At 48.1% G+C, this 23,485-nt stretch overlaps 1 protein-coding gene and 1 long non-coding RNA gene across 2 annotated transcripts; one reads left to right on the top strand and one right to left on the bottom strand.

Annotated features, from left to right (window-relative positions):
- Window positions 1–3,368: 3,368 nt before the first annotated feature.
- On the bottom strand, window positions 3,369–5,741 carry LOC123954178. The gene is made up of 4 exons (XR_006821042.1): window positions 4,974–5,741; window positions 4,652–4,767; window positions 4,368–4,501; window positions 3,369–3,938 (listed from the first exon to the last, which is right to left on the bottom strand). It is a non-coding gene; the product is annotated as an uncharacterized LOC123954178 (long non-coding RNA).
- A 637-nt stretch (window positions 5,742–6,378) lies between these two features.
- FOXD3 (forkhead box D3) lies at window positions 6,379–8,356 on the top strand. Its single transcript, XM_046020613.1, has one exon. The coding sequence runs from the start codon at window positions 6,381–6,383 to the stop codon at window positions 7,824–7,826; it is 1,446 nt and encodes a 481-aa protein (XP_045876569.1). The 5' UTR covers window positions 6,379–6,380; the 3' UTR covers window positions 7,827–8,356.
- The last annotated feature ends 15,129 nt before the right edge of the window (window positions 8,357–23,485 follow it).

Genomic DNA, 23,485 nt, shown 5'->3' with positions numbered 1-23,485 from the left:
AAATATAACCGCGCGAATGGAATGGCGCTAAAAATAAGACAACAGCTGGCGCGTCCACAGCCCTGTGCGGGGAAGGGCGGGGGCCCGAGTGGTCCTGCGCCTGAAGGCCGCTCCCGAACTAGGGACGGGAGACAGCGTCCGCAGGCCTGGGCCGGAGGGCCAGCGACGTGGCCGCGAGCTACTCTGGGCCCGAGACGCCTCCACCTGCGAGCGTCCCAGGCACTGGACTCAGGGCCGCTTGGTGGCCTGAGGAAAAACTTTACTAAGGAATCAGAACCCCGGCGAACTTGCCTGTAAGTGACAAGCTGGAAAGGCTGGCGCTGAGCTCATGCCCGCCCCGCCGCCAGAGGGAGCTGAGTGCGAGAGGAGGAAGCCGGACCCTTGAGGAGGGCGAGGCGTCGCCCGAGATGGAGGCGCAGGGGCACCTGTGGTGGGCGGCCCCGCGCGCGCATACACAACACTCCCACGGCGAGCCGCGCTCGGCCTTCGCGCTCCGCACTTTCCCACAAGCCCCTTCCGGCGCGTGCCTCTCGGCCCTGCGCGCCAGCGCGCGGTAGCGCCCCAACCATCAAGGCAACAATTGAAACATTTCCAAAAGGGGCTATTTATTTGCTCCCAATAAATCGATCGGCAGTGATTAAGAAATCGATGTGGCAAGGGTGGGCGAGTCGCCAGCGGGGAGAGAAAGGCGCTACCGCCCTGCGCCCGCGGGGAGGCCGCGGGCCGGCGCGGGCCTGGGAGAGGCGTGTCCCGCCCGGACCACACCCGAGGGCTAGTCACCTGGGCGCGAGGGCTGCGGCAGGTCGCGTTCCCTCCGGCGGCGAGGGGCGCGCGCGCCCGCCGACCGCTTTCCTCGGCCCCTGTTGCCTTTCAGTTTGGCGTGCCGGGCGGGCAGTGGCCGCCAGCGGCCGCAGCGCTGCTCCGAGGCTTTTGTTGCTCCTCCGCCGGCTGAATGGGGGTTTTGTAAAGTGGGACAGATAAAAATGAGCAGCATCATATTGTTTGACAGAATGATCCCATATGATGAAGTATCGGCTCCGAAGGGGGTGAAAATGGTGAATTCCTAAAAACCCAGCCCTCGGCTCCTCCGCAAGCTGCCCGTAGCCTGGAGGGACCCAGCCGTCAGCCGGGCCCCGCCGCATCGTTCCAAAGCGTGTCGGAAAGACTCGAGCTTTCAATGCCAAGTCATTTTTAAGCCCCGATCCTGCCCAGGACCTTTCTCCTCGTGGATGAAAAGAACAATTTTCGAGAGAAAGGCTCGTTTTGATTAAATCTGACATGCTGCTGATAACTCCATGCTAATGTGAAATAATTAACATAATAGCCATAATTAAAAGCACGCTAACAATGCCATAAATTTATCACACAATTTTACTAGCTTTCTGCCCCTAACTGCTCTCTCATCGTTAATTAAACGTGTTGCCTTTTACAGAATGGATGTTTATACATTTCCAATATAAATAAATTCGAAACCATCCTCTCTCTCTCCCTCTCTCTCCCATCTCTTCCTCTACCTTTGATTTTTCGCCATTTATAGGCACTTCTTGGCATGGGCCCTGAGTAGCGGACACCTTGAAAGTAAATGAAGTTTTAAGATGAAAATCCAAACAAGAAAGTTAAATTGGCCCTTTTTTTTCACCCCGAAGAGATCTGGAGACACAAGATTGGTGGGAAGTGCGTTTAAAATCCCACCCACTTGGAAATAGAAATAATCTGGGTGGGTTGGGGACCTGGGTATCATCTCGGCCCATCCCGCCTTCCTCGGTGGTGGCCATCCAGGTAGAGGCTGGTAATAGTTTTAAAAAATCTATGAAGATAGTCGAGAAGAAACCGATTTTGGTCCTTGGAACGGGGGGAGGGGATTAAAAGGAGGGGTATTTTCCAAATGAGCTCTACCTACGTTTCGTTCCCTCTGCAGTAGAGAGAGGGAGGCTGCTCTCGGTGGGGGATGCTCCCCTCACTGCGCAGAACCTGGTCCCATCTCCCCGGATTATAAGAAAAGTGCACCCGCGCATGGGCATGAAGATTCTGTCTCACTTCGGGCCAACGATTTATCCAAGCCATTGGCATATACTCTGACTTAAAGGAGTAGGAAGAAGGCACTTGGGTTCTCTTGGACCTGGCGAGGGGTAGATGGGCCATTCCTGCCTCCCACACACTCTGACCGTGCCCCTCCTCCCGTGTTGACCACTTAAGAACCCAAATTGAATTGTAATTAACTTCCTCTTCTCCGCCATAAATTGTTCCATTCACCTCCCCCCTACCCCCATCTCATCCCCCCAGAACACACTACATCGCCCCTCCCCCAAGACGTCTCAATTTCCATTTTATCGATCCGGACTCCACTTTCCTTGTTTCCTGTGGTGGAAACTCGGTCCCCTCCACCACAACCACCACCACTAACCGCCCTCGACAGTTCCCGTCCGGGTGGCTGCCCCACCTGGGTACCACAGACTCTGCGGGCCCCAGGAGAAAGAGAGGGATGCTTATTCCCTTCTCCTTTGGCTGAAACGTTTCAAACCTTTGAATGGGTGAGATATCTGGGTGCCATCTTCTTTAAATCCCTCCAGTTAAGTTTGCTTTTTGTGACCCAAGTAGTTACTCTCACTCATATAATTTTGTGTGTGTACTCCTTCTTCTTTCCATCTCCCCCAGTAACCCTCTGCAACCCAGAATATATTTATCCACATTTCTCCCTCCCCCCAATATTTCCATTCCCTCTATCACATTTTTCTTCCCCTCACTGTCTCTTTCTGTAGCTGTGTCGCTTTTTCAGTCTCGCTCTGTCCTGAAGTTGGGCAGTATCTGACGATTGGTGGACTCTCAGCAGCAAACTGCAGTTACGCAGCAAACAGGATTTACTTAGCCCCAAATCTAGTCAGCGTAGGGCAGGTCCCTGCACCGCTATGGGCTCTGGCCCTTCCGCCTCGGCGGCGTCCTGCAGCGGGAACTGCGGGAACCTTCCGGCCTCCCACCTGGGCCGTCGCTTTGCCTCCTTCCGGCCCCGGGAGGTTGCGCTGGTGGTACTGTCCGCCCGGAAGGGGGAGAACAGTGGCGGGTTTCCCAGTCGAGAGTGGTCGCGGGAAAATCCGCTGCCTCCGCTGGAAATCGATATTAAGCGGTTGGGCCGGCGCGGGCAATGGACGTCGCGGCCGCAGCCAGTAGGTCCTGCAACGTCTCATCATTGAGCTAATCGAGTCGAAAAGTTTCTGTAAGGGCCAGACCCGGCATCAGATGGTAACACTGATTGAACAAGAGATTAGCACAATAGATCTCTAACCGAGGGGAAGCGTTGCTTTTCACGCTACGCGCCGTAATTAATGGTATGAATCAATTAATTTGACTTTTATTGTGTCGAATGAAAAAAGCGCAACAAATGGAACTGGCGGCTGGGAGTTGTTCATCCCCCACGCCTTCCCCCAGGGAGGTTCCAACGAGACACCGGGGAATGGACGGATCAGGCCAGGTCTTGGCCGAGGGAGGGCGAGGCAGCGACCCGCAGCACCGAGGGAGTCCTGAGACCCAGCTCCGGAGGGCAGCAGAATCTAAATTAAGCTCATTTGGAGGCTACTTTCAGAAGACTACTGAGGGCAGCCTGTGAAGCCGCTACACTCCCGCGCACGCACACACACGCACGCACGCACACACACACACACACACACACACGGCACGCGGCCACGCGGGTCCAGCCTCTTGGGCTGCAATAGGGCTCGCGGCCCGCGCCTCTCACTGCAGCTGGACCACAGAAACTGCTCAAAAGTAATTTCTGAATTTTAAATTTCGGGTTCTTTTTTTGTCCTTCCGACCTTCCTTTTGTAATTGTTGGGTTGCTCGGAGAGTTGCAGCCTCGACCTCTGTAGCCGGGTGTAGTGGTGGACTGCCAGCTCGCGCCGCTCGGGTCCGATGGCTGTCTAGATGGCATTGCAAACGGTTCGGACCTGCGGGGCCACAAAAAGGTGCAGCTGCGGAAATCAACTCAGAGATGCATTTTAGGGTCGGTACAACGGGGACTGATTCTGTTACCCAAAAAACTTTGTAGAGTTTCGCTGTTGTCTCAGGATGGAGTAACTGCCACCGCCCCCCCCCCACCCCATCCCCGGCACAAACCAGAACTTTCTGCGAAACGGAGATCCAATGGACTAGTATTATATACAGAATATTATCTAATGGAGATGAAAGTCAATCTATGTGTCTCACTGCCTGTAATGAAGTAAGTTTACGGATTTTTTTTCCCCAAGGCCAAGGATTAAGGGAATTGTAGGTGAGAGACACAGACTGAGGGAATCAGAAACACCACTGTCCACCAAGAATTAAATCGGATTCCTCGCGCCTTCTGTAAATATTTCACCAACTATTTCCTCTCTCACCTCTCCCCTTGTTCTCCTTCCTCTGGTGAGGCCAGCCTTCTCCTTCCAGGACTCAGCCGACAGGCAGGGCTTGGGTTCAAGGAGCCCGGCCACACACGGCCGGCGCTTGCAGCTAGCTTTCAGGCGGCCTAAAACTTAAGAGAGGTGGCCCATCTCAGACTCACCCGGTCAGGAGCACTATTCCGAGGTGCGAGGCCCGAGAGCACCGGGTAATGCCACGCACCCGTGGTCGGTTTGCGATCCCCCACCCCCAATTCCAGTTAAATCCCCACAGCCTTTCCTACCACCAACGGTTTTCCTTGTCAAGGAAACTCGGTGTGTACTAGCCGCATCCTCGCCTCCTCCACCCGCTCTGCTACTAGTATCCGCGGAAGTTAAATCTTGGAGGATTTACCTAAGCCTTAAGAGGAGAGAATCCACGTTAGTTAGCAGCAACTGAGAGCCTAGCCCTCCCGCAGACCCGAGGCCTCCCCTCGCTCCCAAGAGGCTGGGCCCCACGGCCCGGGAAGTCACATCGCGAGCTCCCGCGTCATTCTGCCGTCCCAGCCCGAGCGCAGCGTCTAACGTAGAGGCCCGGAAGCCTCCACTCCGCTTCACTCGACTTACCCAGGCCGCTGAGTCCCGGCTCCTTCCCCAGCGCCTCATTTCCGACTTTTTCACTTGTTAAGTCGTTTAACAACTCCCAGCAGCTAGTTATAGCCTCTTTATTTATAGCTTCACTGTTATTTTACGTCGTTTTTATTTCTCTCGGCAACTATTCTAATAGATTAATCAATAACTATTTTCTGACCTTCGGGAACCCCAGCTGATGCTGTTGTGGCCGTGCGGGGTGCGCGGGGGGGGGGCAATATATATATATAACACGCCCACATCGAGCGGGGAGAGCAAAGCCAGGACGGGTGGTTTGGCTTTGGGGGGAAAGGATACTTGTCCCCTCAGTAGGTGTCTCCGCCTAATGAGCAGCGAGGCAGGAGGGGGTTTGAAGTCTAATTAGCAAAACGGAGCCGGGTGCGCAGCCCTTACCCAAGAGCTAAAAAGAATCAAACGTAAAAAAAAAAAAAACAGAACGGAGACTACTAAGTTTTTCTTTAAAAAATGGGGGGGGGGGGGAACCTCGTTCTACGTTGCCCAGTCCCAGCCTAAAGAGTGTTGGCCAAAGGGAGAAGGGGGAAGGGAGAGGGAGCAGGGAGTGCAGAGCAGCGAGAGCTGCCGGGTCCCGCGGAAGCTCCCAGGCCCACGCCCTCACTCGCTCACACCCACCCTCCAGCACTCACACCCATAGGCTCCCTCGACCCCGCGCGGGGTTCCAGCCTAGACTGGGGTCCCGGGGCGGGCCAGGACGCCCTCGGAGCCCGCGGGATGCTGGCACACCGTACGGCGTAGTGTGGCGCGTCCCTCTTCCCTTTGTTGACAATTCCCTGAACCAACTTGAGTTTGGCCGGCTCCGCCGCGGCCCTGACGTCACGCGCGGTCACGTGGCCCCGCCTCCCGCTGGATCTTTAAGTAGAAAGTAATCTATCAGGCCAGTCCTTAAAACGGGACTTTCGACTACGGGGCCTTGGCGTCCCTGACACCCCCCCTCCCCCCCGTTGCCCCTTCCCGCGCCCTCCGGAGCTGCTCGGCGCCCGGAGTCCCGCGCCGGTCTGCACAGCTCTTGCTCTCCACGCCCGGGCCAGAGGCCAAGGAACCCGGACGAAGTGAGGGGGCGCGGCGTGGAGAAGCCGCGGTGGCCCGGAGCGGCATCGAGCGCCTAGTACCGAGCGCCAGGGACGGCAGGAGTTTGAGGAGCGCGGCCGCGGGGCCCAGACGGCAGTGCCCGCGCCGCGCGATGCCGGGCTGCCGAGTGTGAGCCAAGCCGGGAGAGCCCCGAACCATCTACGTCCCCCTCCCCTTTCCCAGTCTCCCATCTTTCGGGAGCACTCAAACCCCCTTCCCCGGAGCTCGGCGGCAGCCCCTGACGACTCCCATCGTCCGCCGATCCTTCCCCGCCGCCGCCACCAACCCCGAGGAGGGATGACCCTCTCCGGCGGCGGCAGCGCCAGCGACATGTCCGGCCAGACGGTGCTGACGGCCGAGGACGTGGACATCGATGTGGTGGGCGAGGGCGACGACGGGCTGGAGGAGAAGGAGAGCGACGCGGGCTGCGAGAGCCCCGTGGGGCCGCCGGAGCTGCGCCTGGACGAGGCGGACGAGGTGACGCCGGCGGCACCCCACCATGGGCAGCCTCAGCCGCCGCACCAACAGCCTCTGGCATTGCCCAAAGAGGCTACTGGAGCCGGGGCTGGGCCAGGGGGAGAGGCGGGCGCTTCTGAACCTGACGGCTGCAAAGGCGGCGTTGGCAGCGAGGAGGGCGGCGGGAGCGGCGGCGGGCCGGGCTCCGGCAGCGGTGCAACGGGAGGCCTGGCCCCCAGTAAGCCCAAGAACAGCCTAGTGAAGCCTCCCTACTCATACATCGCGCTCATCACTATGGCTATCCTGCAGAGTCCGCAGAAGAAGCTGACCCTGAGCGGTATCTGCGAGTTCATTAGCAACCGCTTTCCCTACTACCGGGAGAAGTTCCCCGCCTGGCAGAACAGTATCCGCCACAACCTCTCGCTCAACGACTGCTTTGTCAAGATTCCCCGCGAGCCGGGCAACCCTGGCAAGGGCAACTACTGGACCCTGGACCCGCAGTCCGAGGACATGTTCGACAACGGCAGCTTCCTGCGGCGCCGGAAACGCTTCAAGCGCCACCAGCAGGAGCACCTGCGCGAGCAGACGGCGCTCATGATGCAGAGCTTCGGCGCTTACAGCCTAGCGGCGGCAGCAGGCGCCACGGGGCCCTACGGTCGCCCCTACGGCCTGCACCCCGCGGCCGCGGCGGGCGCCTACTCTCACCCGGCTGCCGCGGCCGCCGCGGCGGCGGCGGCGGCGCTCCAGTACCCCTACGCATTGCCGCCGGTGGCACCCGTGTTGCCGCCCGCGGTGCCGCTGCTGCCCTCGGGCGAGCTGGGCCGCAAAGCGGCCGCCTTCGGCTCACAGCTCGGCCCGGGCCTGCAGCTTCAGCTCAACAGCCTGGGCGCCGCCGCGGCCGCCGCGGGCACGGCGGGCGCTGCGGGCACCACGGCGTCGCTGATCAAGTCCGAGCCGAGCGCGCGGCCGTCGTTCAGCATCGAAAACATCATCGGCGGGGGCCCCGCGGCGCCCGGGGGCTCAGCAGCGGGCGCTGGGGGCGCGGGGGTAACTGGGGGCACCGGGGGCGGTGGGGGCGCCAGCGCGGCTCAGTCCTTTCTACGGCCACCGGGCACCGTGCAGTCCGCGGCGCTCATGGCCACGCATCAGCCGCTGTCGCTGAGCCGGACGACGGCCGCCATCGCGCCCATCCTGAGCGTGCCGCTCTCTGGACAGTTCCTGCAGCCCGCAGCCTCGGCCGCCGCTGCTGCCGCCGCTGCGGCGCAAGCAAAGTGGCCCGCTCAATAGGGATGCGCCGGTGGCCGGGACCGAGAGCCGGGTGGCGGCTGCACTTCTAGTTTGCGCGCCCCGCCCCGGGCCCGGCCCCCCTGCCCAATCCCGGACTCTGCTTCTCCTCCATTTCCTCCCCCCCGACCCCTCAACACCGACCTTCGGCGGCCTCCACCCACTCGTGCACACCTAGGCTGGCGGAGCAAACTCTCGCCGCACGCCCGCCGGGAATAGCTTGCGGTACAGGTAAAACCGAAAACAGAATTTTCCAAAAATGTACCCCGACGGCCTGCTCTCAGTACCGTAGGGATGGGAGGGAAATCTTTGTACATATTTGTATAAAAATTATTGACTTTACTTTTGGGGTTCTTATTTTTTTAAGAAAAAACAAATTCAGTAGATTTAGAGCTCTGAACTTTCATTTTTTTTGAAGGTTCACTCTCCGCAGTTTTATGTGAGAAAAAAATGTATAGAGACGTTGGGAGATTTTAAATATAAAAATTTTCAAAAGGCGAAAAGTGTCATTCTATTATAAAAGTCTGTTTATATATGAATGAATATATATGGTATTCTAAATGTTATTCCATCGTGTTGTACACAACTTTGTAAATAAATTTTTAAAATGTTCACCCTAGTGTTTTATTTAGATGTCTGAGGTAAACGACAATATTTTAAAATTGTATTTGTATTTTATCTGTACCAGAAATTCACGGAGTTTCAAATAATGACCCTTTTAAACTTAGCTATGCATGATTGCAAAGTAAGAAAAATTTAATTCAAGAAAGGAAAGAATATGCCTAATTTAAATCGTATTAATATTTTTCTTTTAGTTTTCACACAAAATTGGGATGTGGGTGATGATCTCATTCATACCAATTCATTAATTCTGACCAGATATTTCTATAGATAAAATAAGCTGCCATTTTAAAAAAACCAATTTAAGTCTAAACAACCACACAATCTTTTAATTTTTTTTAAATACCAGACTTTTGTCTTCCATAATGAGAGGTCTTGGTCATTTCAATTATCCTTTCAAAAGAATGTAAATTACAAACATCCTCCATTTTAGCATTTAAATCTTACATTTTTTTTATTTCTTTTCATTCCTTAAGTGGAAATGGTAAATAAACACAGTTAATTTTTTAATGTATGTTATGGCAGTTTTATGTTTGCAGTGAAACTATTATCTATATTAATCTGATCAATAAGACATAATTCTTATTCTTTCAGAATATTTTCAAATAAGATACTTCTTTTCTTATGGCAATAATAAATCCACAACATAATTTTGATTCCTGAAGGATTCCTACCAATGCCTCCTCTCTCCTCAACCCACAGTGTTTTGGAAGGCCAAGGAATCAGGGCCTTAACACCCTTTTAAAAACAGGTGCACATCACCCCTCCCCTTTACCTTTATTCCCCTCTTTTCAAATCTTTAAAAAGCAAACCACAGTCTAGATTAGTGGGAAATGAGAGATCATAGGGCAGGAATGGGGAGATGTCCCCGTAGATTATTTTTAATGTGCATTTCAGCTGTTGCAACCTTTAAAGTATTAAGGTAGAAATAAGTCTAGACGTGGAAGGCCGTTTCCCATTCACCACCAACATATCCTCAAACAGGCATCAATTCTAATTATTTAGTAATTAATTTAGCTGTTACAATTACTTATGCGAAATCGCTTTTTTATACCGGAACCGGTAGCAATGCTGCCAGCTCGGCCCTATGCGCGTCCTGCTTGCAAAACACGGCCAGTCCCTGTCGGTGGCGTCCACCTCGGCTCTTGGTCGTGGAGATGCCATCCGGCTTCAAATCCGAGCCTTATTCCTCTGCTGTCGGCATGAGCTAGCGAGTCGCTTTGAAAGACAAGTCCTCGAAAATACCGAATCTGTTTTCCTGGTAAACATTATTGTGTCCTGAGTAAACATTACTCCTGGATCCCGGTCCTAAAATAAAACAAGCTGCCGGGGGTGAGATAGTTTAACTTGATAAACAGGAACCTGATAATCAACCTCGCGGGAGAGGCGCAACAGTAACCTTCACCGAGAAGAGATTATGGACCACACAGTCTCAGGGCGAGTCCCTTCTAATCTCCTTTTACAAGGAAAACTAAACGGATCTAAATTTGTTTGTGTGTTGCAGCTATAAAAGTAACAAGTTGTTTCACAGTTGTGTCTGGCTAATCGGTTTTTACACAAACAGCAAATGGTACATGATTTGTGCAAACACACAGAGGTTATTTCTAATTTTAGCTGACACCCCTGGGAAAAGGGAAAGGCAGGGCTTCTTGAATTCACTTTTAGCCTCAAGAAGCTGCTGATCCAAGGCTTCTAAATGACATTGGATAACAGAGGCCTCATTCCATCCCTGATCCTTTGTTACTTATAAAATTACTCGCTCATATTTCCACGCATAGCAGCAATACCGGCCGAGCCTGAGCCCGCAGCCTGACACTCGGCCACAAGCCGCGGCTTGAGATCCGCGGGGCTTTTTCCAGCGCTGCATTAGGCTGCAGGGAGTAGGGGAGTGATCCGCCAGTAACTTTCCTTCTAGTCACTAGAGCCTGGAGATGGTCCCCTTCCTTTATTTCTTGGAGAATAGGAGACTCCCAGAGCCAGACCCCAAACGGGACGGCGGCTATTTAAAGTGCTGGTAGATGTCTTGGAGATAGATCTGGCTGTACCCCTTTGAAAAGCTCTTTTTGGTTTAAGCTTGTTAAGCCACGAAGGTTTAGAGCAGAAGGGGAAAATACAACTATGTGTAATGAACGCAAGCATTTGGTATGGGGAGGGGGTGCTTGAAACTCCCATTTGATGTGAACGCGGGCACCAGGGGCAAAAGACACGGAAATCCCCTTTTACATTAAGATTTAAAGGCAACACGACTGATATCCGCTTTTTATTCCACTTAGGCAGATTTATTTGTAATAAAAAAAAAAAGGAAGCGGGTTGGTTTTTATGGGGGAGAATTTTAGCTTTCGGCTACACACGAATTTAAACTGGTTTGCACCTCCTCCAGCACTCATTTCTAGAAAGTGAATCCAGTTCCGAGGCCTGTAGTCCTTAGAACTTCCCCAGGACTGAGTGCCTGAGTGGGGTCCCCGCACGCAGTTTCTCTGGGAATGGGTGAATCTGCAGGTCCAGGGAAATAAGAACCTAGACTAGACCAAGATACTTGCACGGACTATGATGGGCTCTCGCTGCGATGGCGGATGTGGCCTGTAGGGGGCGACGAGCAGATGGAAAACTTACCGGTTTTGTCTCCTAGCGTCCGGCTCCAGCCCTCTGAGGCCACTCCTTGTCTCAAAGCCTCTGAATACCCTGACACCTTGCTCATCACGGCCTGGGGCATCCAGGTAGAATCTTGGGAAAGCCGCTTTCTCGGCCTGTCTTCTGAAAGGGCCAGAGTCCCATGGGAAATTTGTCTTAAAGATTGGGAAGCAATAAAATTTAGTGATGAGGAAACATGGACTTGGTTGCTATTAAGAATTATATTTGAGGTTATTTATTTTACATGGTTTATAGGGAGAGTCTTGGCAGTGAGGGGAACATGAAAGGCTGATGGGTGGGGGGTGTGTTTTAATGTGGGTTCCTTGAAGAACTGTCCAGAAGAGAATGTGTTCTGAAAGGCAGTTCCAAAGTCATGTGTCCATTGGACTCTACTTTTGTCTGTGTTGGTGGCAAACTGCAGCCTGAATTAGTCAATGTTCTCCCCTCTGGGGGTATGTGTGGGGGTGTTGGAAGAACATTCTCAGGGTGCCCAGGCCCAGTCATGAGGGGGTGGGGGGCCTATTTCATGGGAGGGGATAATAGGAAGCAATGGAATGAGAGAGGCCTTGCAGAAAGGGTTTCAATCAGGGATAAGGTATTTCGTGACTGTGACCTTGGACAAGCTGCTTCGTGTCTTTGAGTCTCTATTTCTTTACTGCTACAATGAGAATGAGGAGTCCACCTGAAGCTTGGGCTTGCAGGATTAGCTGAGTTGGTGTCAGTGAAAAATGTTTTACAAACTCTAAGGAGCTAAGGGGATGTAAGGAGTTTACTTGGTGTTTTTAATGGCTTCTGGACAGAGGAACAATTCTCTTCCAAACACCAACAGTATTTGGTTTGGTTATGAAAAACTCAATTTTAGGTGTAAAAAGTGGGTTTTTCTAAGAGGAGTTGCAGAACCTATTCCAGTCCCCTGCTGCCTGGAAGGATGGAGCAAAAGAGGCTAATCAGAATGGACTTTTAGAAAAAGGAGTCTCCTTCTGGTTTTGAGTCCTTCCACCATGACTTGGGCCTGACCCTCAAGCCAGCTCCAGAGGCCTGGCATGTTTCTTTCTGGCTGAGTGGTCCACTTTGCTGTTTGCCCCTTTGCTTCCACCAACTGAGGCAAGTAGGGAAACAGGAGCTCTTAGCTGACAGATGCCCATTAGCACAAGACATGGACTCTGGGGTGAATTAAAGGTAGCCAGAACCTAAACTCACAGAAAAGACCACCCTCCCTTTGCGTCCTTCCAACAGTCAAGAGTCAGCAGTTGCACCTAGAGCCAACTTCTCTCTGAACCATCGCCACCCCCCACCCCTTGCCCTCTTAGGAATGTATAGGCAGCCATCTTCTGTTCCCCAGGAGCAAGACCAGCCAAGGAGGGTGGGTGTGCAGAACAAGATTTGAAAAGATACATTGCAAAATCACCCATGAAGTCATAAGAAAGCATTGTCATCTTATTTTTTTTATTTCCCAAGGGGGTGTCTTATAACAGAATTTCTCAAAATAAGAATTACATTAATCCCCTTCTCTATTTTAAGATAAAACCCATACCCAAGTTCTTCTTTCCAGATGATGTTGTGTTTAGGCATATAGCTTCTTCCCATCAGTGCCAAGTGGAGAGGAGATGGGGAGGAAGAGGGAACACTTTCATTCCCTTGTCTGAGTCCCCCCTCTCCTTGGGGGATGAATTTCAGAGGTATTTTCAGAAAAACAGTCCTCCAGAACACCCTCTCCACTTTCACACACGGCCTCAAGGTAACTCAGCAGCCCAAATGTAAGCTATGGAAATGCTCAGAGGATGAAAAAGTGTTCTCCAACTAGGAAGGATGTTCATTTGAGGAAAGGAAAAAGCAAACCACAGGGCAAGCAAGGTTGGGAAGAGTAGAGAAAAGAAAAAAGACAAACCCAAAGAAGCGCGGGGCGCAGCGGGACTCAGCTCCGGGAAGACCGAAGACCTAGACCCTGGGGCGTTTCCGAGGAGCTGAAGAGCTGAAGTCCCCTGCGCCCCAACCCGCAGGAGAGCGGCTAGCCCAGCACTGGGTGGTTCTGCGGAGACCGAGGTCTAGTTTTCCTTTTTGCCGCGTGATTTGGGAGGGGAAGAAGGAAGGCGGAAACTCCGGGCCCACACCTCCCCTTACCCTGCAGGTCAGCGGCCCATCCACAGCGCTCCGATGTCCGCAGTCGGTCCCCGTGGGTACCTCCCCATCCCTCCCACTCTGGGTCCACCTTTGCGCAAGGCACGAGGGCTCGGCCTGCGGGACTCCAGCTCCCCCTGGAAGGGAGAGAAGAAGAGAATTTTAATTAATTAGGGAGAAAACCCATCTGGAAAAGGTACCCGCTGCAGGAGTGGGGGCAGCGGAGGGCGCGGTGGGGACTCTCCTCCCGGCCCTCTCCCGCGGCGCCCCACTTACAGGCTCCTAGGGAAGCTCGTCACGCGAAACAAGTCCCCTCCGGGTGAACCTGGGGGGCCTGGAAGCCCCAGCCTGGGATCTCTGGGAAACCAAGAGGAAGTTTACTATGTTCTAGTTAAGGCCACAGCCCTGGCGAGCCTTAAAAGGAGGATGGGTCGTGAGGACTGCGGAGATCCGGCCTGGGTGGTGGACAGTCCAAGTGTCGCCAACCCGGGCCTGTTCGCCCCGCCACCTAGGTGCCGCAAGGTCTCCCGGCCCCTGCCCGCCACCTCTTCAGCGGACTTGGCATTTGGAATTCTCCTTCCCGGGATCTGCAAGAGGGGCTGCAGTGCGCGCCTTTTTTGAAGAAGGGTTTTGCTTCTTTTCCTCACTCCATCCCTTCCATTCTCTCCTCTCCACACATGCATGGTAAGAGAGACTCAGTTTTCTCCCAAAGATCAACATATTTTGCAGTTACCCTTTTTTGCAAGCGGCGTGCACCTGGTATCGCAGAGAGCTTTGTGGTCAGCGCCAGAATAACCCCAAACCTTAATGTTCTCTTTGCTCTCAAGCTCCACCTGGGAAGCAGCGCCTCTGGGAAGCAACCCAGGTTAGTTGCACCTCGTTGGAGCCCACTGTGCCGACTAATGAACCGTTGTCACTAATGCCCTGTGAGTTTCTAACATTGCCTAGCGCAAAAGGGATAACTGAAATGATTTGTCTAAGCATATGACAAGCGAGGACCATGGGCATGAGGATGAGGAAGGCTGTTAATTGATCAAATCAGGTCTTTTTCAAGAGTTTGGGCGATTATTTTCTTCCCATTTTTTTTTCTTTATTCCCCTTCTTTATGATAATGCTTTTGTAAACACCATGTTAAGTATTTTAAATGAAGAAATTTTAAAAATATTTATTAGAGGTCTAAAAGTTGTAAGAGATGTCAGGTTCATAATATAATTTGATTTTCTGGAATGTTTTCTCTGCCTTCTACCCAAAATAGCATCAGACAGTTGTAACACCAACCTAATGGGGAAACCCCCTCTAGGATACTTCAGGGTTCAACTAGCCTCTGCTTCAATTCTTCCAGTGGAAGAGGAATCAAACCTTCATTCAAATGAATCAAACATTCATTCTTTGCTCTTAGGGGCATCTTTATTTGCTACACTTTCTTCAGTAAATTTCTTTAGTAAAATATAGAGGATTTGAGAGTCATTTGCTTAGATTTTAATAATAAAGATGACCATATAAGATAATCATATATATATATATATATACATATATATATGTGTGTATATACACATATATATATATATACACACATATATATATATATATTTTAAGGTTTTATTTATTTGTCAGAGAAAAAGTGAGCACAAGGAGAGGGAGCAGCAGGCAGAGGGAGAGGGAGAAGCAGGCTCCCCTCTAAGAAAGAAGCCCGATGCCAGGACCCTGATATCATGACCTGAGCCAAAGGCAGACGCTTAACCAACTGAGCCACCCAAGGCATCCCATAAGATGATTATATTATCATGTGCTGGGTTTTTTTTGTTTGTTTGTTTGTGTTTTGTTTTTTGTTGTTGTTGTTTTTTTAATCTAGAAACAATGTTCACTGTGGTTTGGCTTTTAAATTACATCAGCAAAACTGTGAAGTAGTAACAGTGTTACATTACATTTTACATTAAAACTGCTGTTTTAAAGTTAAAGCTTTGAGAAAGCATCAGCGTTCTGTATTCAGTGTATGTGTTCCAGGTCTGTCCAGGATCCTTGTTCTGAGACCCATTTGGAGACCTCTAGTTACCACCTCTCCTAGAATTGGGTTCAGACAATACTGGCGGTAAAAGTCTTTTGGGATGGTTTTAGAATTTCATGTTCTTTATTTTATCCAGAAAAAAATTTTTTTTAAGTTAAATCATTTAATTTCTCTTTCCTTGCTGTAACCATTGACATAATAGTTATCTCTTACCTGTCATTCAACTCAACCTTCACCATATGAAACTAGGTTTCTTCTCTGAAAAATATTTATGTGGATTCTACTATTTAATATAAAGAAGAAGGAAGGAAAATCCCAGATTATTTGGCTATTGCCCTTCCACTAGGATCATGAAAACATGCCTTTTAGTTTTATGCAATTTTTTTTTTTTTTTTGCAAATTTATATGTAGTTTGTGTGGCCCTATTGACTTAGTCTTTATATAGCCCGGTTAGCTTCTTCCTCTGCCATTGTTACAGATTATACCAATAAGCCATCTCTCAAATTCTACCATCTTGCAAATGTAAATGTTGGTTACAAGAGCAAGGTGGTATCAGGATCAGCACAAATTAATCACAACCACTGAGAAACATCTGCTTTATTGATGGTACTTCAACAGCATCACCTTTCCACATACATCAGGAATTATGACTTTATGATAAAGTTGCTCTTGTTGCTAGAGGGAATCAAGTGCAAGTATTAATAGATTGGATTAAAAGACAAGACTAATTCCTAGTCCTAGTCCTGACATTGAACTTGGAAGTATCTGGTGGACTCTGCATTTGCCCATGTAAAGATTGTTATTGAAAACTTAGCTGAGAGATAGAGAGGAGTTATGGTATTATAACTATCATTTCGGATTTTTAGCCAACAGATCATTTTTGGGTACTGTTTAAAAATTTAGAGATTTTCTTTAAAACCTTAATTTCACTTAAAAAAATCTTTATTTTAAAGATTTTATTTATTTGACAGAGAGAGAGACTGCGAGAGAGGGAACACAAGCAGGGGCAGAGGGAGAGGGAGAAACAAGCTCCTCGCAGAGCAGAGAGCTTTACGTGAGGCTTAAACCCAGGACCCTGGGATCATGATCTGAGCCAAAGGCAGATACTTAACCAACTGAGCCACGCAAGTGCCTCCTTAATTTCACTTTTACCTTGGCTTAAGATATCTTTTTTTTTTTAAGATTTTATTTATTTATTTGCCAGAGAGAGAGTACAAGCAGGCTGAGTGGCAGGCAGAGCCAGAGAGAGAACCAGGCTCCCTGCTGAGCAAGAAGCCTGATTCAGGACTCCATCCCAGAAGCCTGGGATCATGACCTGACCAAAGGCAGTGGCTTAACTGACTGAGCCACCCAGGTGCCCCTAAGATTTTCCCCAAGACATATGTCATTCCAACTTCCAGCAGTTTAATGAGTCCTTTATTGATATTGATAGTACATAGTGTAGTATAGGGTAGGAGCCTGAATCATCCCCCTCTTCCACCACCATCCATGGGGCCCCATAAATAAATTAAAGCCCTCCCCCACAGGACACTGAGAATGAATCCACCCTCCACTTGGGGAACCATCATTCTTTTTTTTTTTTTAATATTTTATTTATTTATTAGAGAGAGAGGTCACAAGTAGGCAGAGAGGCAGGCAGAGAGAGAGGGAGAAACAGGCTCCCCACTGAGCAGAGAGCCCGATGCGGGGCTCGATCCCAGGACCCTGAGATCATGACCTGAGCCAAAGGCAGAGGCTTAAACCACTGAGCCACCCAGGCACCCCGGGAACCATCATTCTAATACGGTATATTCAATATACAGACATAATGGGTTGCATTTTATTGATTTTAAATAATCTTATATAGATGAGATGCAGTGTGAGGAAAAACTTTATTAAATTTTGAGAGTAAAAAACTTACTAAGAGATAGCTATACTGTATTTCCAAAATTCATTCCCTTGCTAAGGAGGGTTTATTATTTGAGGTCCAGAATGATATTCTGGAAAGGATATGAATTGTGGATCTAATGGTCCTAGGGTCAAGTCCTGGCTCTGTCATTTCCTAAATATGATTTTCATCAAAGTTACTTAGTTTGTCTGAATCTCAGTTTCCTTATCTATAAAATGGGGTTCATAATTTGAAGATTTACTATGATAATGTTTTGAGTGCTCAAAAATGCTGGCTCTTACTACTTTACGGTTTTGCTGATTTTATAGCGGTCATATTTTCATGAGGCTACATTTATTTTTTTCCTTTGATGTCATATACCAATAGTTGTCACATTTCATATTTAAAAATGAAGTTGCTGATACCACTGTCCCTTCCATCTGTTTGAGCGAGGTATCATTTTTGTGTTCTCACAACTTAACAAATGTGAAACAATTTACTCTGTAGTGCCACTTGGTAAATCACTTTTTCACTTTCAGGGTATTTTTCAGTCTTGTGGATGAGAGATCTTGACAATAGTCATTAAAGATATGATAGCACTTTCACAAGAACAAGGACATGTGCCTTATGTCTTTGCTGAGCTCTGGTCTAGGTGGACTAATTTTAACATTTTTCTAGATCTGCAGTAAAATTTCACTAGGAGAAGTCACTATCTGCCTAGATTGGATCTTATCAGGCAAACACCTAATTTTGAGCTTGCAAACATCACCTCAGTTATCCTATCTGGTTAATGGGAGGATGTGATGTCATATAATTAAAGGAAAATGTGATAGAAATCAGATTGATTGGGGTTTGCTGCCTGGTGATTTAGACTAAGTCACTTGAAACCTCACATTATGGTAATTATTTGATACATACATCTATTTAGCTTATTCAAATTAAACAAATCAACACAAAAAGTGTGAGAAAGAATGAAAAAACCACTGAAACGCGAAGCTGCCTTTAATTCTTTCCAGGGGTTATGGGACACAGAGAAATGTGTAAGAATGATGTGAAGTTGCTGTTTCCAGTTAGTCTCATTTCTTTTATGTACTTTAAAAAATTTTTTAAAGATTGTATTTATTCATTTGAGAGCGAGAGAGAGAGAGAGGCAGAGAGGGCACAAGCATGGGAAGATGGGGAAGTAGACTCCCTCCTGAGGTAGGAACCAGACGTGGGACTCAATCCCAGAGCCCAGAGATCACCACCTGAGCCAAAGGCAGATCCTTAACCATCTGAGCCACCCAGGCGCCCTTTTTAAAATTTTATTGAAAGATGTTATTTATTTATTTATTTGACAGAGAGAGAAAGAGCACAGTCAGGGGAAGTGGCAGGCAAAGAGAAAGGGAGAAGCAGCCTCCAGGGATCATGACCTGAGCTGGAGGCAGACACTCAATTGACTGAGCCACCCTGGTGCCCCTCCCTTTAGTATTTTTTTTTTTAAAGATTTTATTTATTTATTTGACAGACAGAGATCACAAGTAGGCAGAGAGGTAGAGGGAAGCTGGCTCCCTGCTGGGCAGAGAGCCCGATGTGGGGCTCCTTCCGAGGACTCTGGGATCATGACCTGAGCCAAAGGCGGAGGCTTTAACCCACTGAGCCACCCAGGCGCCCCTCCCTTTAGTATTTTATAATGTGAGCATCTCGCTACGGAAAATGGGATGGGATCTGTGTTTAAGTATACTTTTCCTTTTATTTTTGTACAATATAGCCCCTAAATACAAGGTAGTTATTACATCTGGAGTTCAACCAAGAAGATATCAACCTCTTCTAATAATGGAGAAAAAGCTATTAGATCAATGGAAGATGGTATTCTTGTATACAGTTAAGGGCAACTGGAAGGGATTTTGTGACTAATTTTTCTTATATTTGATTTTTTACTTGACATGTTACTTTATAATCTAACTCCTGCACAAAACGCAACTTCCATCATAATATCTGCCTTACCAGGGTTGTTCTGGGAATCAAATGAGATAATATATGTTAAAGCGCTCTGCAAAATTCAGTGCTGTAAATTGTAAAATGTTTCTGTATTCTGGACCAGGACTTGGCCAGCCATTTAAATGTTTTTGTTCTGTGTTTTCACACAGAAAGTGAATTGTGGCTGTGTACAGAACAACAATCACTGTGATAATAATGATGGAAGCTAAGAAGATTGATTAATTGACTACTTCTGACATGCCAGGAAATGTATTTAGCACTTTACATGGATTATCTAAATTAGATACTGCTTTGGGTAGAGTTTGTCCCCTTAGATTTTTATACTCCAGGCCCTCCTAAGGGTACCTCACTTTCAGATATTGTATACACTTCCTGGGAAACCTCCATATTAATCATGTGTGCATAGCCAGTATTTTTTCTTCTGATACAGCTGAATTTTTTAAAGATTTATTTGTTTATTTATTTATTTATTTATTTGAGAGAGAGAGAGAGCGAGCAGGAGGAGGAGCACAGGGAGTAGGACAAGCAGACTCCTTGCTGAGCATGGAGCCCAATTTGGGCTCAATCCTACTACCCGAGCCAAAATCAAGAGTCGACGCTCAACTGAGCCACCCAGGTGCCCCTGATACAGCTAAATGTAATAGCTAAGAAGGGCTAGGTGAGAAACACTTATTTCCTACTATTTACAATGGGAGGAATTTTCATTTGAGGACATGTGAACTTTTACCTCTTTTTTTTCTTAAGATTTTATTTATTTTTTAGAGAGAGTGTGCACATGAGCATGAGCAGGAGGGGCAGAGGGAGAGGGAGAGAATCTCAAGGAAACTCCGAGCTGAACATGGAGCCTGATGCAGGACTTGATTTCACAACTGGGAGATCATGACCTGAGCCAAAACCAAGAGTCTGATGCCTAACCGACTAAGCCACCCAGGCGCCTGGAAACTTTACCTCTTATTCACTCCCTCCTAAGGGAGGGAGGAGGACTTATCTGATTCATGAGTTTAGAAGAAGAGCTAAGCATTTGTGGATCAGCCACTCTTAACACATTTTGGGTTGCCTGCTCTCAGAGAGGACACATTCAGGTTTTCAGCTTCCGTCATACCATGACCTTAGCAAAATATATTCTTTCTGGTTGAGGCCTTGCAGCTGTTTGGTGCTCCCAATGACTAGGTAAATCTAACTAGTTCAGCAACTGTTAGCAAGTTCACTTGGTTGCACATCACTTAATTTAGATTTCATTAGAATTAAAACTAATATTTCTTGTCTCTGACACCTTCTCAAAAGGTTCTAAATTTGGTGGGGGAAGAGAAAGGTTTTGAATGCACTACTTAAAACTCTAACAAGAGGGGCCCCTGGGTGGCTCAGTCATTGAGGGTCTGCCATTGGCTCAGCTCATGATCCAGGGTTCTGGGATCAAGCCCTGTATCACGTTCCCTGCTCTGTGGGAAGCCTGCTTTTCCCTCTCCCACTCCCCTACTTGTGTTCCCTCTCTTGCTGTGTCTCTCTCTGTCAAATAAACAAATAAATAAGATCTTAAAAAAAAAAAAAACCTCTAAGAAGAAACCATATAAGGGAGTGGTTAAAAGCACAGGTATGCAGCATGGAGTTTCCTCAAAATGTTGAAAATAGAACAATCCTATGACCCAGCAATTGCACTACTGGGTATTTACCCTAAAGATACAAACGTAGTGATCCGAAGGGGCACATGCACCCGAATGTTTATAGCAGCAATGTCCACAATAGCCAAACTATGGAAAGAAGCTAGATGTCCATCAACAGATGAATGGATAAAGAAGATGTGGTATATATACACAGTGGAATACTATGCAGCCATCAAAAGAAATGAAATCTTGCCATTTGCGACGACGTGGATGGAACTAGAGGGTATCATGCTTAGCGAAATAAGTCAATCAGAGAAAGAAAACTATCATATGATCTCCCTTAAGAGGACGTGGAGATGCAACATGGGGGGGTTGGGGGATAGGAGAAGAATAAATGAAACAAGATGGGATTCGGAGGGAGACAAACCATAGGTGACTCTTAATCTCACAAAACAAACTGAGGGTTGCTGGGGGGGGGTGGTTGGGAGAGGGGAGTGGGGTTATGGACATTGGGGAGGGTATGTGCTATGGTGAGTGCTGTGAAGTGTGTAAACCTGGCGATTCACAGACCTGTACCCCTGGGGATAAAAATACATTATATGTTTATAAAAAAAAAAGCACAGGTATGAAAATAAATTTAACTAATTTCAAATTTGGGCTCCATCACTTTTCAGCTGTGTTACCTTGTGCAGGTTACTTAAATTCTCTGTGCCTGGGCACCTGGGTGGCTGAGTGGGTTAAGCCACTGCCTTCAGCTCAGGTCATGATCCCGGGGTCTTGGGATCGAGTCCCGCATCGGGCTCTCTGCTCAGCAGGGAGCCTGCTTCCCTCCCTCTCTCTCTCTCTCTCTCTGCCTGCTTCTCTATCTACTTGTGATCTCTCTCTGTCAAATAAATAAATAAAATCTTTTAAAAATAATTCTCTGTGCCTTAGGGGACAATAATAGAACTTACCCTCATAGTAAGATTAAATGAATTAATAAATGTAAAATGCTTAGAACAGTCCTCAGTATATCAGCATTCAATAAATGTTAGCTTTTCTTATTATTATATTAACACTAATAGCCCAAGGATACAATCTAAGTATTTGCACAAATAATTTGCGTTCAGCTTTTTTTTTTTTTTTAATTTGACAGACAGAGATCACAAGTAGGCAGAGAGGCAGGCAGAGAGAGAGAGAGGAGGAAGCAGGCTCTCCGCTGAGCAGTAAGCCCACTGTGGGGCTTGATCCCAGGACCCTGAGATCATGACCTGAGCTGAAGGCAGAGGCTCTAACCCACTGAGCCACCCAGGCGCCCCTGCATTCAGCTTTTAACTTGCCTTCTTAAAAAATGTTAATTCACTGATTATCAGCACAGGGCCCTTCTACTGCTTCATTCTCTGTCCCAACTATGGTAATTTACTCTTTTCCTGACCCTTGCCACAATCCATAGAAATGCGTCTCACAGTGACATCTCTTGGGGATACTTTTAGACTTCTTTGCTGTCTTCAAACTAGTCCACTCTGCTTGCCCTTATTTCAGAGCCCCAATGGCACCTTGCTTATCCTATACAATTTCACAATTAAATGTGTGTAATCATATGTAATGGGATGCTGAATAGGACAGAATATTTTTTAAAAGAAAAGCACCTCGGTGTCTCTTCTTAGGGTATAACTGTGTTACAGTAATATTTGGGGAAGCGTATTTAACATTTTATCATGCAGGATTTCAAACATACAGAAGTTGAAAGAAGTTTTTTAAAAGATTAAAAAAAAATTTTTTTAAAGTAATCTCTAGGGGCGCCTGGGTGGCTCAGTGGATTAAGCCGCTGCCTTCGGCTCAGGTCGTGATCTCAGGGTTCTGGGATCGAGTCCCGCATCGGGCTCTCTGCTCTGCAGGGAGCCTGCTTCCTCCTCTCTCTCTGCCTGCCTCTCTGCCTACTTGTGATCTCACTCTCTGTCAAATAAATAAATAAAATCTTTAAAAAAAAACAAAAAGTAATCTCTAAACTCATAACCCCAGGATCAAGAGTCACATGCTCTACCAATTGAGTTACTCAGGTGCCCCAAAAAAGTTGAAAGAATTTTACAAGCCCGTGTATACTCACCGTCCTACCAGTAACATTTTTAAAAAAAAATTTTAAAAGATTTTATTTTTTGAGTAATCTCTACACCCAAAATGGGGCTCAAACTCACAACCCTGGGATCAAGAGTTGTATGCTCCACCGACTGAGCTAGCCAGACACCCCATTAACATTTTAATACACTTCCTCTATCACAGAATTTCCAGCCATTCATCCTTTCATCTGTCCATCCTCCCACCTTACTTTTCTGATGCATTTCAAAATAGGGTGTTGCAGAAATATTTTGAAATGCTAATCTTTGCTTCTTTCCTTGGAATTCCTGCAACTCCTCTCTTCCCTGTCTGAGAAGTGCGTGTGTGTGTGTGTGTGTGTGTGTGTGTGTGTGTGTGTGTGTGTGTGTGTCTGAGTGAAGAAGAGCTTCGGGAGCTTGAAATCCAGTTTGGGCTTGAAATCCAGTTTTGCCACTTACTACCCATGTGACCCATGTAACTTTACTGTTACTTAGTGTCCTCATTTGTAAAGGAATAGTAATAGTAATACCTACCTTATGAAGTTGTGAAAATGCATGTAAAGTGCTTGCAATAGTCGGTGACCTGCAGACACTTGCAGAGTACTAACTTATGTTAAGAAATTTGTATAGGGGCACCTGAGTGGCTCAGTGGGTTAAACCTCTGCCTTCGGCTCAGGTCAATATCTCAAGATCCTGGGATCGAGCCCCACATCAGTCTCTCTGCTTAGCAGGGAGCCTGCTTCCTCCTCTCTCTGCCTGCTTCTCTG

Source organism: Meles meles, chromosome 1, assembly GCF_922984935.1.
Source record: "Meles meles chromosome 1, mMelMel3.1 paternal haplotype, whole genome shotgun sequence".
Lineage (NCBI taxonomy): Eukaryota > Metazoa > Chordata > Mammalia > Carnivora > Mustelidae > Meles > Meles meles.
The sequence above is the reverse complement of the archived record's forward strand: the minus strand, read 5'-3'. Positions and strand labels throughout refer to the sequence as shown.

Excerpts from the sequence above, each read along its gene's own strand:
- FOXD3 (XM_046020613.1), top strand. The coding sequence starts at position 6,381 with ATGACCCTCTCCGGCGGCGGCAGCGCCAGCGACATGTCCGGCCAGACG.